Source organism: Artibeus jamaicensis, unplaced genomic scaffold (genome assembly GCF_021234435.1).
Source record: "Artibeus jamaicensis isolate MK-2021 breed Jamaican fruit bat unplaced genomic scaffold, CSHL_Jam_final contig_588, whole genome shotgun sequence".
NCBI classification, from domain to species: domain Eukaryota; kingdom Metazoa; phylum Chordata; class Mammalia; order Chiroptera; family Phyllostomidae; genus Artibeus; species Artibeus jamaicensis.
In genome coordinates, this window is record NW_026521895.1 from 3057276 (window position 1) to 3070712 (window position 13437).

Consider the following 13437-nt stretch of genomic DNA (forward strand, 5'->3'; position numbering starts at 1 on the left):
GACAATGATGTGAAATGCTGATTTGTCATTTTACAGTAAGAAATTTAATTCTCAAGTGGGCCAAGATTGATGCAGGGCTTTTTTCTCTTTTACACGAAAATGCGTAGAAAGTAACTTTTACATATATCTATTCTCACTTTAAGAGCCCTCTAGCTATATTTTTCTTACAATGTTAAATAGAATGTTACAAAAGGTTTTTAATAATTGAGGGAAGGTTACTTATTACCACTTACCATCCTAACACAATTGCTGTTTTTCATTATTAACATAATTTCAAGAATATTTTAGCCCTGCCTGGGCAGGCGATTAAAGCATCATCCTGATACACCAAGGTTGCAGGTTCCATCCCCAGTGAGGCCACATACAAGAATAGCCAATGAATTCATAAATAAGTGTAATGACACATTAATACTTCTCTCTCTCAAATTAATTTTTAAATTTTAAAAATAATATTTGAATTCCTTTTTTCAAATTAGAGAGCCAGAGATTTCTAAATTATTGTATTTACACCATCTCTCTTTCGGCTCCTTTCAGAGCATGGAATACCTACATCGGTTGACTTTATAGGGTGTGATCCAGCTCATATGGTGACCTCTTTCAACACTGGTAGTACAGTAATTTATGATTTAGAAACATCACAGTCATTGGTGATGCTTTCATCACAGATGGATTCTGGTAAGTTTTCATGGGTTTCTTTGAAACTTATACAACGGAGGGTGGTACTTTAATTTTCACATTTTGACTCTCTGAATTTAGGATGGAAAAACAGTTTCAATGTGTTGTAAGTGAACTTATTTACATTATTTCTGCTATTTCCTCAAATTAGGCTTTAAAGTTGGGTGGGTATGAGGACACGGGAGTAAATGGAGCAATATAAAGGTGAAAGCAAGGGAAATAATTTTAAATTTTTAAAGGAAATACATACGGAACTAGTGAAAATAATGCAGCTCCTATATTTATGTATAAATGGCCAGTGTTGTAAGTAGAGATTATGGTTTGTGTTCTGCGCTTTATTTAAATAGGAGTCCAAATAGGGCCTCACATTATGATTGGCTGATAGGTCTTTCACGTCTCTTCTGTAGATTTCTCTTCCATTTCTTATTTCCCTTGCATTTTTAAATGTTTATTTTTTAAGAATATTTTATTGACTATGCTATGCAGTTGCTCCAGTTTTTTTTACCCCTTTACCCCACTCTGCCTAGTAACCCCATTCCCTCCAGCATTCTCCCCCCCCCCCTTAGTTCATGTCCATGTGTCATACATGTAAGTTCTTTAGCTTCTCCATTTTCTATACTACCCTTAACCTCCCCCTTTCTATTTTGTACTTAACCAATTATGCTTTTTATTTCCTGTACCTTTTTCTCTAGTCTCCCCCCTCCCCCTCCCCACTGGTAACCCTCCATGTGATTGCCATTTCTGTGATTCTGTTCCTGTTTTAGTTGTTTGCTTAGTTTGTTTTTGGTTTTGTTTTTCACATATCTGTTGTTGATAGTTGTCAGTTTGTTGTCATTTTACTGTTCATAGTTTTGATCTTCTTTTTCTTAGATAAGACCCTTTAACATTCAGGTAGTAAGGGGATTGGTAATGATGAATTCGTTTAACTTGACCTTATCTGGGAAGCGCTTTATCTGCCCTCCCATTCTAAATGATAACTTTGCTGAATAGAGCAATCTTGGATATGGGTCCTTGCTTTTCATGACTTGGAATACTTTTGAGTCCCTTCTTGCCTGTAAGGTTTCTTTTGAGAAATCAGCTAATAGTTTTATAGGAACTCCTTTGTAAGTAACTCTTCTTTTCTTTTGGTGATTTTAAGATTCCTCATCTTTGATCTTTGACCTTTTAAATATGACGCGTCTTGGTATGTTCCTCTTTGGATCCAACTTCTTTGGGAGAACTCTTTGAAGTTCCTGGACATGTATGTCTGTTTCCTTCACCATATGGGGAAGTTTTCCTTCATTAATTTTTTCAAATAAATTTTCAGTTTCTTGCCTTTTCTCTTCTTCTGGCATCCCTGTGATTCAGATGTTGGAAAATTTAAAGTTGTCCTAAAGGTTACTCAGCCTCTCCTCATTTAAAAAAAAAATTATTGTTTCTTTATTCTGTTCTGGTTGAATGTTTATTTCTTCCTTTTGTTCAAAATTGTTGGTTTGAGTCCTGGCTGTCTTTCCCTCACTGTTGTTACCCTGTATATTTTTCTTTATTTCATTTTGCATTGCCTTCACTTCTTCCTTTATTTTGCAGCCATACTGTCATTTCTTTGAACATCCTGATTACCAGTGTTCTGAACTCTGCATCTGATAGGCTATCTCCTTGTCACTTAGTTGTTTTTCTGGAGTTCCGATCTGTTCTTTCATTTGAGCCATATTTTTTTATCTTGGTGCACCTGTTATGTTGTAAGGGGCAGAGCCTTAGGAACACATCAGGGTGGGGCAGCACACTTGAGTTGTAGCTCTGTATTGAGGGAGAGGTTAGAGAGGGAACAGTGCTCCTTGCTCAGCTCTCGCTCTGCTTTAAGTCACTTTCCCCAATTCTTACTTATTTTTTAATTACAGTTTACATTCAGTTCTATTTTGTACTAGTTTCAGGCGTACAGCATAGTGGTTAGACAGTCGTACTCTACAGAGTGGTCCCCCCCTCCAGTATTTTAAGTTTCCCACCTGGCACTGTACATAGTTATTACAACATTATTGACTATATTTTCTATGTTGTGCTTCCTTGCATTTTTTTTTTTTTTAAACATCAATGTATGGTTGCTTTTCGTGCATCCTCTGCTGGGAACTGGCCTGCAGGGAACTGGTCTGCAACCTAGGCATGTGCCCTGACTGGGAATCGAACCGCGATTGTCTGGTTCGCAGGCCCGTGCTCAATCCACTGAGCTACACCAGCCAGGGCCCCTTGCATTTTTTTATTGAAAAAAATGGACAATTTGACTGTAGAGTTTTTCACAGTCTATATTTTGCTAGTTACATACTTGAGGTATCATTTAACAAGCTCCTCTGTTCATTTTATTTCCTGTAATTTGGTTATATATTTCAGAGCCCTATTCAAATCAGGTTCAGTGTTTTTGTCTTCACTTTAAAGTTTTTTAATGCTTTTAGCAAGACCACTTTATAGTAATTTGTGAATCTTTATCAGAAGTAAATATTGTCTGTGTATCTTCTTACCTTTTCAGTCTTGGGTCCATTAACTCACTACTTGTTTAAAAATGATTTTCTAATTCTATTATTACCTCTCCATTTTTTTAAAGCTAGAATACTTATAAAAACCCACATCAATAATTTAATTATTCTGTAGTTAGATTATAAAGGGAAAAGCAAGATAAATTACAGATTTTTCCCCTCTTTATTTACCAGTTTTCATAATAATGATAATGAGGTTTTCCCTGGCTGACTCAGTAGATAACCAGTGAGTCTGTTAGGTGTTGTTAATTTTTATTATCATAATCTCTCTTGGACATAAATGTGTTTGATGTGTTTCAGTCTATGGCAGGTATTATCTGTATTGCTATTCAGGATGTTTCATCTTTGGCCAGTGGGAGTTTATTCAAGTTGCCTCCTGAGTTCTTTTCAGACGACTCTGGTAGTCGTCAATAGATTTCTAGGTTCATCTAGTTCATTTGTGCCCCAGATCTGAAATCAGCTGTTTCTCTGAAGAGCCATGGTTTCTTTCAGTGGAAAATGGCATTTAGAGACTATTAGGCTATTGAGTTGGTCCTCATGGTTTTCATAGCTCTTGAGTTGGTCATTGACCTGGGCTTTTCAGTGGACAGAGCTATAAATACATTTTTAAAAATTGATAAATTCACACAAGTACTTCTAATTCAAATTCAGTATCATCTCATTGCTTTTTATGTCTTAACCTCATTTTAACTATACCAGAACTCTTGGTTTTCAGCAAAGTCATCAGAATCTCTCATTTTATTTATCCCACAGTACACATACAATTGTTTGAAAAAATAATAATACCAACACCACTGCCAGTAGTTTAATTACTGAAAATACTTTGTACTTAGAGTATATTCCACCAGGGATGGGCAGTCTAATTACTGTGCTTTACATCACTGATCTAGTTGATTTGTGTTTATACCACAAATTTGTGTTTATAATTGGATATATCATTATGTTCATTTGTTTAATTTTACTTCTGATTTTTTGTGATTTTTAAAAAATTATTGTGCAGAACATTTAAATACTCAAAGAAGTGTTTTTGTGCAGAACATTATCGTGCAGAACATTTAAATACTCCAGGAAGTACAGAACATATAAATATTCAAAGAAGTGTTTTTCCCAGTGTCTTTTCACTTGGTTCCTGTCTTCCTCTTTAACACATAATTACACACACACACACACACGCACACTTACGTGGGGGCATTTTTTTGCAGTGTGTTTATGTTCAGTTAAGAGTTCCTATGTCTGTGGAATGATTGATTTACTTAAAGTCTAGTAATGTTAATGATGTTTTCCCATCATTTTAATTCTTCTCTGTTCTCCCTCTGTGCTAAGGAAAAGATCTCATTCCTAAGGACATTAATTTTTGCTTAATGTCCTTTGTTTTTTGTCAGTATGGGTAGGATGGAGATTGTTCCTTACAGACATCTAATTATCACTTACGAATATTTTTAAATGCTTATAATTCTTTTATGGGCTGTTTATTAAAAGTAAGTTTTGTAAAAATTCTAAACCACCTACATTAAAACACTTAAAACTTTTTCTAATATTGAGCCTAATACTGTGCATATTATATGACATGATAGCTTAAACATTTATTTTTTAAGAAATTTTATCTCTCAAGATTCCTAGCTTTAGTTCTGAGGGGTTTTTTTGTTTTAACCAAAACTTTTATTTTTCTTTCTTTCATTTTTATTTTTATAAGAACTTAAAATGTCATCATCCAGCTTCTGACCGAAGGTTTGAATTGTAGTGCATTATCTTCCGTTATTTTTCAGATTTACAATCCAGTAATCACATTAATAGAGTAGTAAGTCATCCCACGCTTCCTGTTACAATAACTGCTCATGAAGATAGACACATCAAGTTTTTTGATAATAAAACGGGTGAGTTGTCTTATTTTCTTTCATATAAACAATTCTGTAAATTTAAGGTGATCAAAAGTGGTATTTTTTTATATAAGATATATTAACTTTAGGCTTCAAAATTGCCAAGTAAAACCATTTTTAACCCAGATTTTTGCTTTAGTTATGTAGTACACTCATAATATATCTTGTTTTATCCTTCAATATGTAAATAATACCTTGCCTACCTATTATGATTTTTCATGTCATAGCAGTTAAATATAAATCTTTCCATTTGAAATTCTTCCCTTCATATTTTGTGATTTAGTATAGCAGAAGAGGTGTCTTTCTAGTAGTTGGCATTTCAAATATGTTCTTTTAATTATTTCTCAGTGGATGGAGTGATGATATAGTGGAAATTGTTTTATTGTTGTCTTTCCTGCAGTTCTTGTCAGAAAACTTACCATTTATTTAGAAGCCAAATCAAACATTAATGTGGCCATAGGGTTTCTTTAAGGTCCCTCATTCCATCTGTCATCACCTTCATATGACGTAAAACAGTTCACTTTCTCTCAGGGAAGGTCTGACTGCTAGAGAGGCTTGTTTGGGGGGAAGGTAAAACCAGGGATATGGGAGGACTTGCAATCAAGATACTTAAATCTTAATTGCAACATTATTGCAGGGCAAGCAATTATCAAGCAAGATAGTAAAACAGAAGACAGGTTTCGCTTTGAAGGTTATATAGCACATGGTTGTAATTTTTAGTCTTTAAAATCTTACGTAAATTTCTTTGTTCAAATAACACTTTTCATGGACCAGGTGCCTTTTAACTCAGAACGGTTGAGAAGGGAGTGGATGCTCATAGGACAGTGCATTTCACAAGAAAGCCGATTCATTTTCATATGGATGTTTTCAATTTAACACCTTATCAACAATTCTTGGAACATTTTATGAAGCTTAAAGATTTTCCTCTGCTGCAAGAACAGTGATAATTTCCTTTACTGTATTTCTTAAAAGATTCCTTTTTACTATTAAAAATTTCCATTTGTAAGGGAAGGTTCAGGAATTTCAGTGGGTGTATTAAAGGTAAACCATGAGTCTTTCTCTAGAGCTGTGTTGCTGGCAGAAATCAGGAAAAAAGTGCTAATAAAATTTTACTTAACAAATAAGGAGCCTATAGTCTTTCAGATAAATTCTACCAATTCTGTTATTTCTGTTTACTGTAGTCTAGTTATTTCTGTTTTAGTAGTCTAGTATCTTATCTTTAGTGTGAAAAAATTGAAGCAGTGGCCTCTAAACAATGGAAAAATTCTTTTTAAATCAACCTCTCTCACTTTCACACACAGGCACATACACACAACACTGAGTTAAGTTAAACGGTAAATTGTGTTCACATATATTGTTTTCTAAGAAATCCTTTGAAAAATTGCTGATTCATTGAAATGTGATAAATAAGAGTATCCCCATAACTGATATTTTTGGTTGGCTAAATTGTTAACAGAATATTATTCTATCAAATGGATTTGTATATTGAATTTTTATTTGAAACTTAGAACTCATAATATGAATGAGTTCAATAAATATTTAGATTTTAACAACAAATATATTTAGCATTTTATATTCATTTACTGCTTACTGTCATGTATAAGATGTGGTTTCTGCTTTCTGGGGACCTACTGTTTGGGGAAAATAGAGTGTGTGGGTGTGAACACTTACACGTACATGTAGTAACATGAACCCTGCTGGATAAAGGAGTCTTCAGAGAGTGAGGGTTTGAGCTTTGCTTTGAAGCAATGTACATTTTTTGTGTGAAGAAGGTAGTAGGAAATTTCAGGTAAGGACATATTTTGATCAGAGGCTTTAGTGGTAGGTACTTTGCTTGACACAGGAGTTTTTGTTTTTTTTTTTTTTACAGGAAAACCAAAGAGGTAAGTTGGAACAGGAAAACTTGAGAACTTTTCAGAATCAGGCAGAGAATAATGAATTTTTGTTTTCTGCTATGCACTATGAAAACTACTTAAAATATTTGAGCAGGTTCTTACAAAATTCTGTTTAGAAAGATTATTTAAGTCATATGTTAGATCTTTGACTTTAAATAATTTAAAATTTATACTTCTTGTTTTGGAGAGATCTTTGGGACTTACGATTTTTTTTTTTTTTTTGATGTTGGTAGAGGCACAAATCAGTTGCATATACTGTGCTGAGACACTTAGCTAGTGAGTCTGAGAAAAGGTATAGTACAAGGGAAGAATGTGAAGAAGTTGGAGGAAGAAGGTCTTTAAATGGCTGTGAACTCATTCAACAGAATTTATTGACTCTGCCGTATCCTTTACACAGTTCTCAGTGCTTGGTAAACAAAACAAAATGTCCTGTGTTGGAGCTTAATGATAAATTGTTTACTGTAAGTGAGACGTTCTATTTGATATACATGTATTAACATGTTTGCACTTCTAGTAGCCCTGTAAGTAGTATGTAACACTATTGTTACAGAACAGAGCCAAGGGGGGGCATGATATACTATTACCGAAAGAACCCCCACTAGGTTCGCTTGTCTGCCGCCAGAGGAAAGACATCCCTCGATGCCAGAGATTTGTGAAAAGGAAATATTTATTTAAAGCTATACAGACTTAAAGTAGTGACCTAATGGCTTCATTAAAATATTAAAGTCCTTTAGGATACTCACAGATGCACACAGTCCTTCCTTCTCCCTCTCCCCTAATCTGGGGTGCTGTGTCTCAGGAAAAGAAGCAGAAGTCTGTCATTCAGGCTCCCGGCACCATCAGCTGTGTTGCCATCCAGGCAGGATCTCCAATTAATCCAAAGTCATGTGGCACCTTCTCATGGCCCACCAACAAAGGTCCTTGCACCGTTCTTCCAGGCAAAGCCTCTCCTGCTTCCTAGGCCACGTGGCCAAAGGGTGCACCCCAGAGCCACGTGGTCTTCACTCTTGCAAAGCTGCAAAGGTCTCCACTCTGCCAAAACCACATGGTTCTCTCTCGGCAAAGCTGTGGGGGTCCCCACCCTAGCCAAACCCGCGTGGTTCTCTGTCTCAGCGTGGCTGCCAAGTCTGGGTTTCAGCCCCCCCACCAGCCTTCCTCTGTATCCCCATTTCCGACTCCTCCTACAAGCAGTTACACCTACTTGTAGAGGCCCCCCCCTTGAATGCACACGGTTTCACTATTACTTCCACTTTACAGTGGATGTAAAAGACTTAAAAGAAGTTAAATAATTTGGCAGTGTTGTACAGCAGAGGAAAAATCGCAAGGCTGGGATTCAAACCCAGGCAGTTTGCTTCTAGAGTCTACATGCTTTGTATCAGTCTGTTTCTTCTCCATGTCATAGAAGCCCCCATTAAGATTTCCCAAGTCAAAGGGCTTAAGGGGCCAGGGAGGGGAGAACAAGTGACTATTAAAGAAGGATTGAGTTAATCTTGGTGGAGGAAGAAGGGTGGTAGCAGAGGCATGGGGCCAAAGTCAGATTGGTTAAATGCGAGAAATACAAGTGTTGCCGAAGGAGAGGTCTTAGTTCTGGCGAGGAGCCGGAAGCTTTGTGACATGTGTGGTTACCAGCGGAAGCCCAACAGCCAACTTGGTTTAGGATGTCACCTCTGTGCATGTGGCCTAGTTTGAAGGGGGAGGGGGTCACTCACTTTTTGAAGTGACTTTATGGAGAAGAAGGGTTGACTGTAAATTGACTTAACATATATGTAAAGGTTAGTTGGATGCACAGGCAGGAGAGTTAGAGTTAAACTTGGAAAATTACTGTACCCTTAAAGAAATGGGTAGGTCTGCTATTTGGGGAAGAGAATTCTTTGGTTTAAGATATCTTAAATTTAGGACATATAGGGTCATTCTTAGGAGAAAAGTCAACTAGATTGTGAATTAAGAGTTACCATCATAGACTTGACATTAAGGAAGCTAATGATGCTTGTTAGCTAACCCCCAGTGTTTGGAGATTGTTGTCCTGGGGCCATTTCACATTAAGGGTGGTTTTTTGTTTGTTTTTAAAAAGGAATATGGAGTGGAATGGATTCTAGAATTGGTAGGTGAATAATGTTGGACTGAGCAATTGAAGATAGTATGTTAAATGATATTTTTGTTCCTCAATTGTACTTTGGTTGTATTTTTGGTTCTCCTCAGTATAGCAGAGAAGAATCTCAAATTATTCTGTTAATTCTAGTATTAATGGGGAACATACAAATGTGATTTGAAAGGATGAGAAACTTTAATGTTGCCTTCAACTGATAAGTGTTTAGTATTGCCAGAAAGTGATAGGGCTTTTTATATTTTCAGTGAAACTTTTACTTATGTTGTGGTTTTGTATTCAGGTTAATAGCTATAGCCCCATGACAAATAACAAAAATAGACATATTTCATATTCCAGTGTGGAATGTCATCAGGAGACTTATAAGTATAGCAAATGACCGTAACTAGAATTCTCGAGAAGACCTCCAGTGTCTCCTTAGGAAGCCTAGGTGTTGGAGTAATACTCATTGCTGAATGAAAGGGGACATTTACATTGTCAGTATTTGCTATTTTACTCCCTCCTTGGATAAATCATACATGGTGTTGCTTTCCATCTGTCAGAAGCATATATTGCCAGTGCAGAGACGAATGTCTTGTCCCAGAGTATTTGTGCAGCACTTCATGTTTACAACTTGTTTTTCATTTCAACTTGATCTTGAATCCCATTCGCTTGCCAAATCTCCAGGGAAGGTATTCAGTAAATTATGTTTTGCAGAATAATGTTTTCGTTACTTTCCAAAGAAATCTGGAATAATGATGTAATGTTCCATCCTCTTTTTCATGTTTCTAATATATACAATGATTGACATTTCAAAGGATAAATAAATTTGATGATACTAGAATTATTATAGGTAGGAATGGATTCTCTGGCAATTTATTTATCATTAAGCCTGTATATAAAATAATCTTTGTATCCCTTAATGAGAAAGATTCTTTGTTTTCATTTTAATTCCAGTTCATGTAATCTTAAGTCTTTGATGCAGCCCTATAATCATTGTTTTCTACTGTCTATCACATACTGTCAAATTCATGTAACACTAATGTCTTTATTTAAAAGTACTGGGGAAGTTCTGTATCTGAATTTAAATTCTCTTTAAATGATTATTATAGTGGATGAACCTTGAAAACATCACACTGAGTAACAGAAGGCAGACACATAAAGCCACGTATTGTGGTATGATTTTATTTGTATGAAGCATCCAAAATTGTCCCAACTATAAGGAAAGAAAGCAGATCAGTGGTTACCAGGGACTTGGGGAGGAGAGAAATGGGGAGTGACTGTTTAATGGGTACGGGGCTTCCTTTTACAGTGATGAAAATGTTCTGAACTGGATAATGGTGATTGGTGCACATCATTATGTGCAGTATTTTAAAGGCATCTGAATTTTACCCTCTCAAATGGTTAAAATGGTATTTTTCTGTTCGGTATATTTACCACAATAAAAAATTTGTTGTAGTGATTGTCTCTTTTATGTTGATGCTATCTTATAGTTTCTAAAGTTAAGTATCTTTTAAGCTAGTAAACATTTGTGAAAATTAATCTTCTCTGTTATTATGTTTTATTTAGGTAAAATGATCCATTCTATGGTAGCTCATTTGGATGCTGTTACAAGTCTAGCAGTAGATCCTAATGGAATCTATTTGATGTCTGGAAGTAAGTCTGAGCTTCCTGTACTACACACAAACTTAGTAGGAGAATTGTTACATGATAATACTTTATTTGTTCTTTTACAGGCCATGACTGTTCTATTAGGTTGTGGAATTTGGACAGCAAGACATGTGTTCAAGAAATAACAGCGCACAGAAAGAAATTAGATGAATCAATATATGACGTTGCTTTCCATCCATCAAAAGCATATATTGCTAGTGCAGGGGCTGATGCCCTTGCCAAAGTGTTTGTGTGAATCAGCAGAAACTCGCATCATAACAACAGATTCGCTTGGACAGAAAGAGGGTCTGCATCACTGCCATCAAGAAAGGTTACTGATAAGACACTACATGTGGTCTGCCTGGTGAAGGCTATTTGGGGCAGGCATAGTTGGTGGAAGTCACATCTTACTGTCAGGTTCATTAATTTAATTGTAATTACTGTATTTTGTGGGACAAAAAAAAGGGACTCCAGTATTTGTGGCCTGTACTGGATACAAACTGAGCATATGTCTGTTTTCTAGTTATCTTTAAGCCAATGTGGAGTCTGACCTTACAAAAGGACTTTTATTTTGGACTCTGTGTGCTGCCTTAGGGTTAGGAATGTGGTGCTCTAGTTCGGGGGAAGTGAGCTCCAAGAGTAGTTTTTTTTTCATCTCTTAGTGATCTTCTGTTAATCAGTTGAATGCCACAGATTCCCTTTTAAACTTATTTTGCTTTAAAAAAGAAGAAGAAAATTTAACTTAAAATATTTTAGCATTAGTTGCACAAAATGTTTGGATAAAATTCTAGTTTTTATAAGTCTTTTTATATATTTAGCCTGTCACAACAGTGCTCAAGATTGTACTGAAGTTTTTCTGCAGTATAAACCCTAAAACAGATCTCACTGACCCGCTGCCGTGTAACCACTCTTTCTTTTGCCTAATACAGCTCAGCTAAGTCCTTCCATAGATGCTAATCACCTTCTTCATCACATAATTGTCTTCATAAACCAAGGACTATTAAGTGTATTAAAGTGAAACAGTGGGGTTTAGCACTCCAATGAACTCTTAAAAATTTTAAAAACTAACTAATCTTGGCATCCTATCACTATGTGATATTTTGTACATCTTACTGTATTTACAAGTTTATTTATCAAGGATTATCCATCTTGCTAATAGCTTATTATTTATTTCACTTTTTGTTGCTCTTTATATCCTTTTATTAATGTGCTAAAGGAACCTGTATATCTATTTTGGAACTCTTTGAATAGTCTAAAATAGACTAAAAATGGAATATTTTATAGTTGAAGTTACATACAAGGCGATTCCCCAGATACATATCTTGGTTCACCATGATTCCAAACAAAATTATTTTGTTCAAAAATATGTGGAAAATAATCTTGGAAATTTTTATTTGCATTACAAATGGGATACAAAATTATTGAATCAGGATGCAGAAATTTGCTGTTTGGACTAGCTATCCCCATTTTATTTTTTTCAGATGTGCTTAATTTTTTCAGATGTGCTTAATTTTATGGTGTAACTAAAGATTTTGTTTGTGTAATGCATGATTAAGACAATAAAATATTTTTTCTAGTCTTCCAAAAAACTTTTCTGATCAGTTAGAGAGTTTTGATGAGTTTTGTAACAAGGTTTTTGTTTTACAAACTATGAATCAGCAAATTTTTAAGATTGTACCACATAGCAAAAATACAGCTGTTGAAAAATAATGTATATAAAATGCATATAATAAATATTAAATTGTGTACCTGTATGTTACTGTTGGCTACATTATTTTGTGTTGAATAATAAAGTTCAATACTTTATTCTCCACTGTTAAACTAGGAAACGAAGATGACTTCTTCCGTGAGTCCTTCATTTTTTAGGCTGTTCTTTTAAATTATATACTGTTTATTGATACTCTAATAAGATTACAACAGTTAACACTATTAAGAATGTCTTGCTAAATATTTTATCCCACTTGGGGATCATAAAATCTTCTGTTGACATGAGTTAGGTATTTCAAAAAGACAAAAAGAAGAAAGAAAGAACACCAGAGATGAAGTTTTAAATAATTTCCTTAAACACCCTGTTACTTTATCAGATCTGAGTTTCACTCCGTTGTTTTGTCACTACCATCTAGCCGTACTTGTTGCCACAGAAAAGTTCGGCAGAAAATGAACTGCATTATTTGTTAATTAAAGGTTGTCCTTATAAATCATGTTTAGTATTAGTATCTCAAAACTTTTTTCTTCAACAAGGTAGTATCATCCTTCTTCTTTGAAGGGAATTGCAGATGAAATTAGAAGGTAACATCAGAAAACTTAATGTTATTTCGGTGCTCACTGCAGGAGGAAACTGCACTCACTATGTGCACGGTGAGACGTGTTGGCATCTAGCTCAAAAACCAGGTGACAGTTTTGCTTTTCCAGATGAACCGTTAAAACTTCTCAGAACTTCTAATAAAATACTAGTTTTTTAGATTTTGGAACTGATGGTTCAATATAGTAATTTTTTTACTAATTTAAGAACAAACTATTCCAAAGCTACTAGCATTTCTGGCAGTTATCTAAACCAATGCATTTCTAACTGAAATGTGATGACCATTTCTATACATAAACATTCACCTCTTTTGGAATGTATTAAAACTGAATAAATAAAAGTTATATATATATTTTTTTCTCTTATCTACTTTGGTTGTATTTTTCTCTACAATATTAAACATTTAGGGAAAGACTAAAAATACAAAATCAATGTTATTCTATTTGGACTT

At 35.0% G+C, this 13437-nt stretch overlaps 1 protein-coding gene across 2 annotated transcripts in view; it reads left to right on the top strand.

Annotated features, from left to right (window-relative positions):
- Positions 1-12438, top strand: part of STRN3 (striatin 3) — a 118270-nt gene extending 105832 nt beyond the window's left edge. For both annotated transcript variants that reach the window (XM_037161630.2, XM_037161631.2), the window contains 4 exons: positions 535-675; positions 4946-5053; positions 10604-10690; positions 10771-12438. In XM_037161630.2, the coding sequence (XP_037017525.2) occupies positions 535-675; positions 4946-5053; positions 10604-10690; positions 10771-10940 (506 nt within the window). In that variant the 3' untranslated portion in view covers positions 10941-12438. The remainder of the gene's footprint in view (positions 1-534; positions 676-4945; positions 5054-10603; positions 10691-10770) is intronic.
- The last annotated feature ends 999 nt before the right edge of the window (positions 12439-13437 follow it).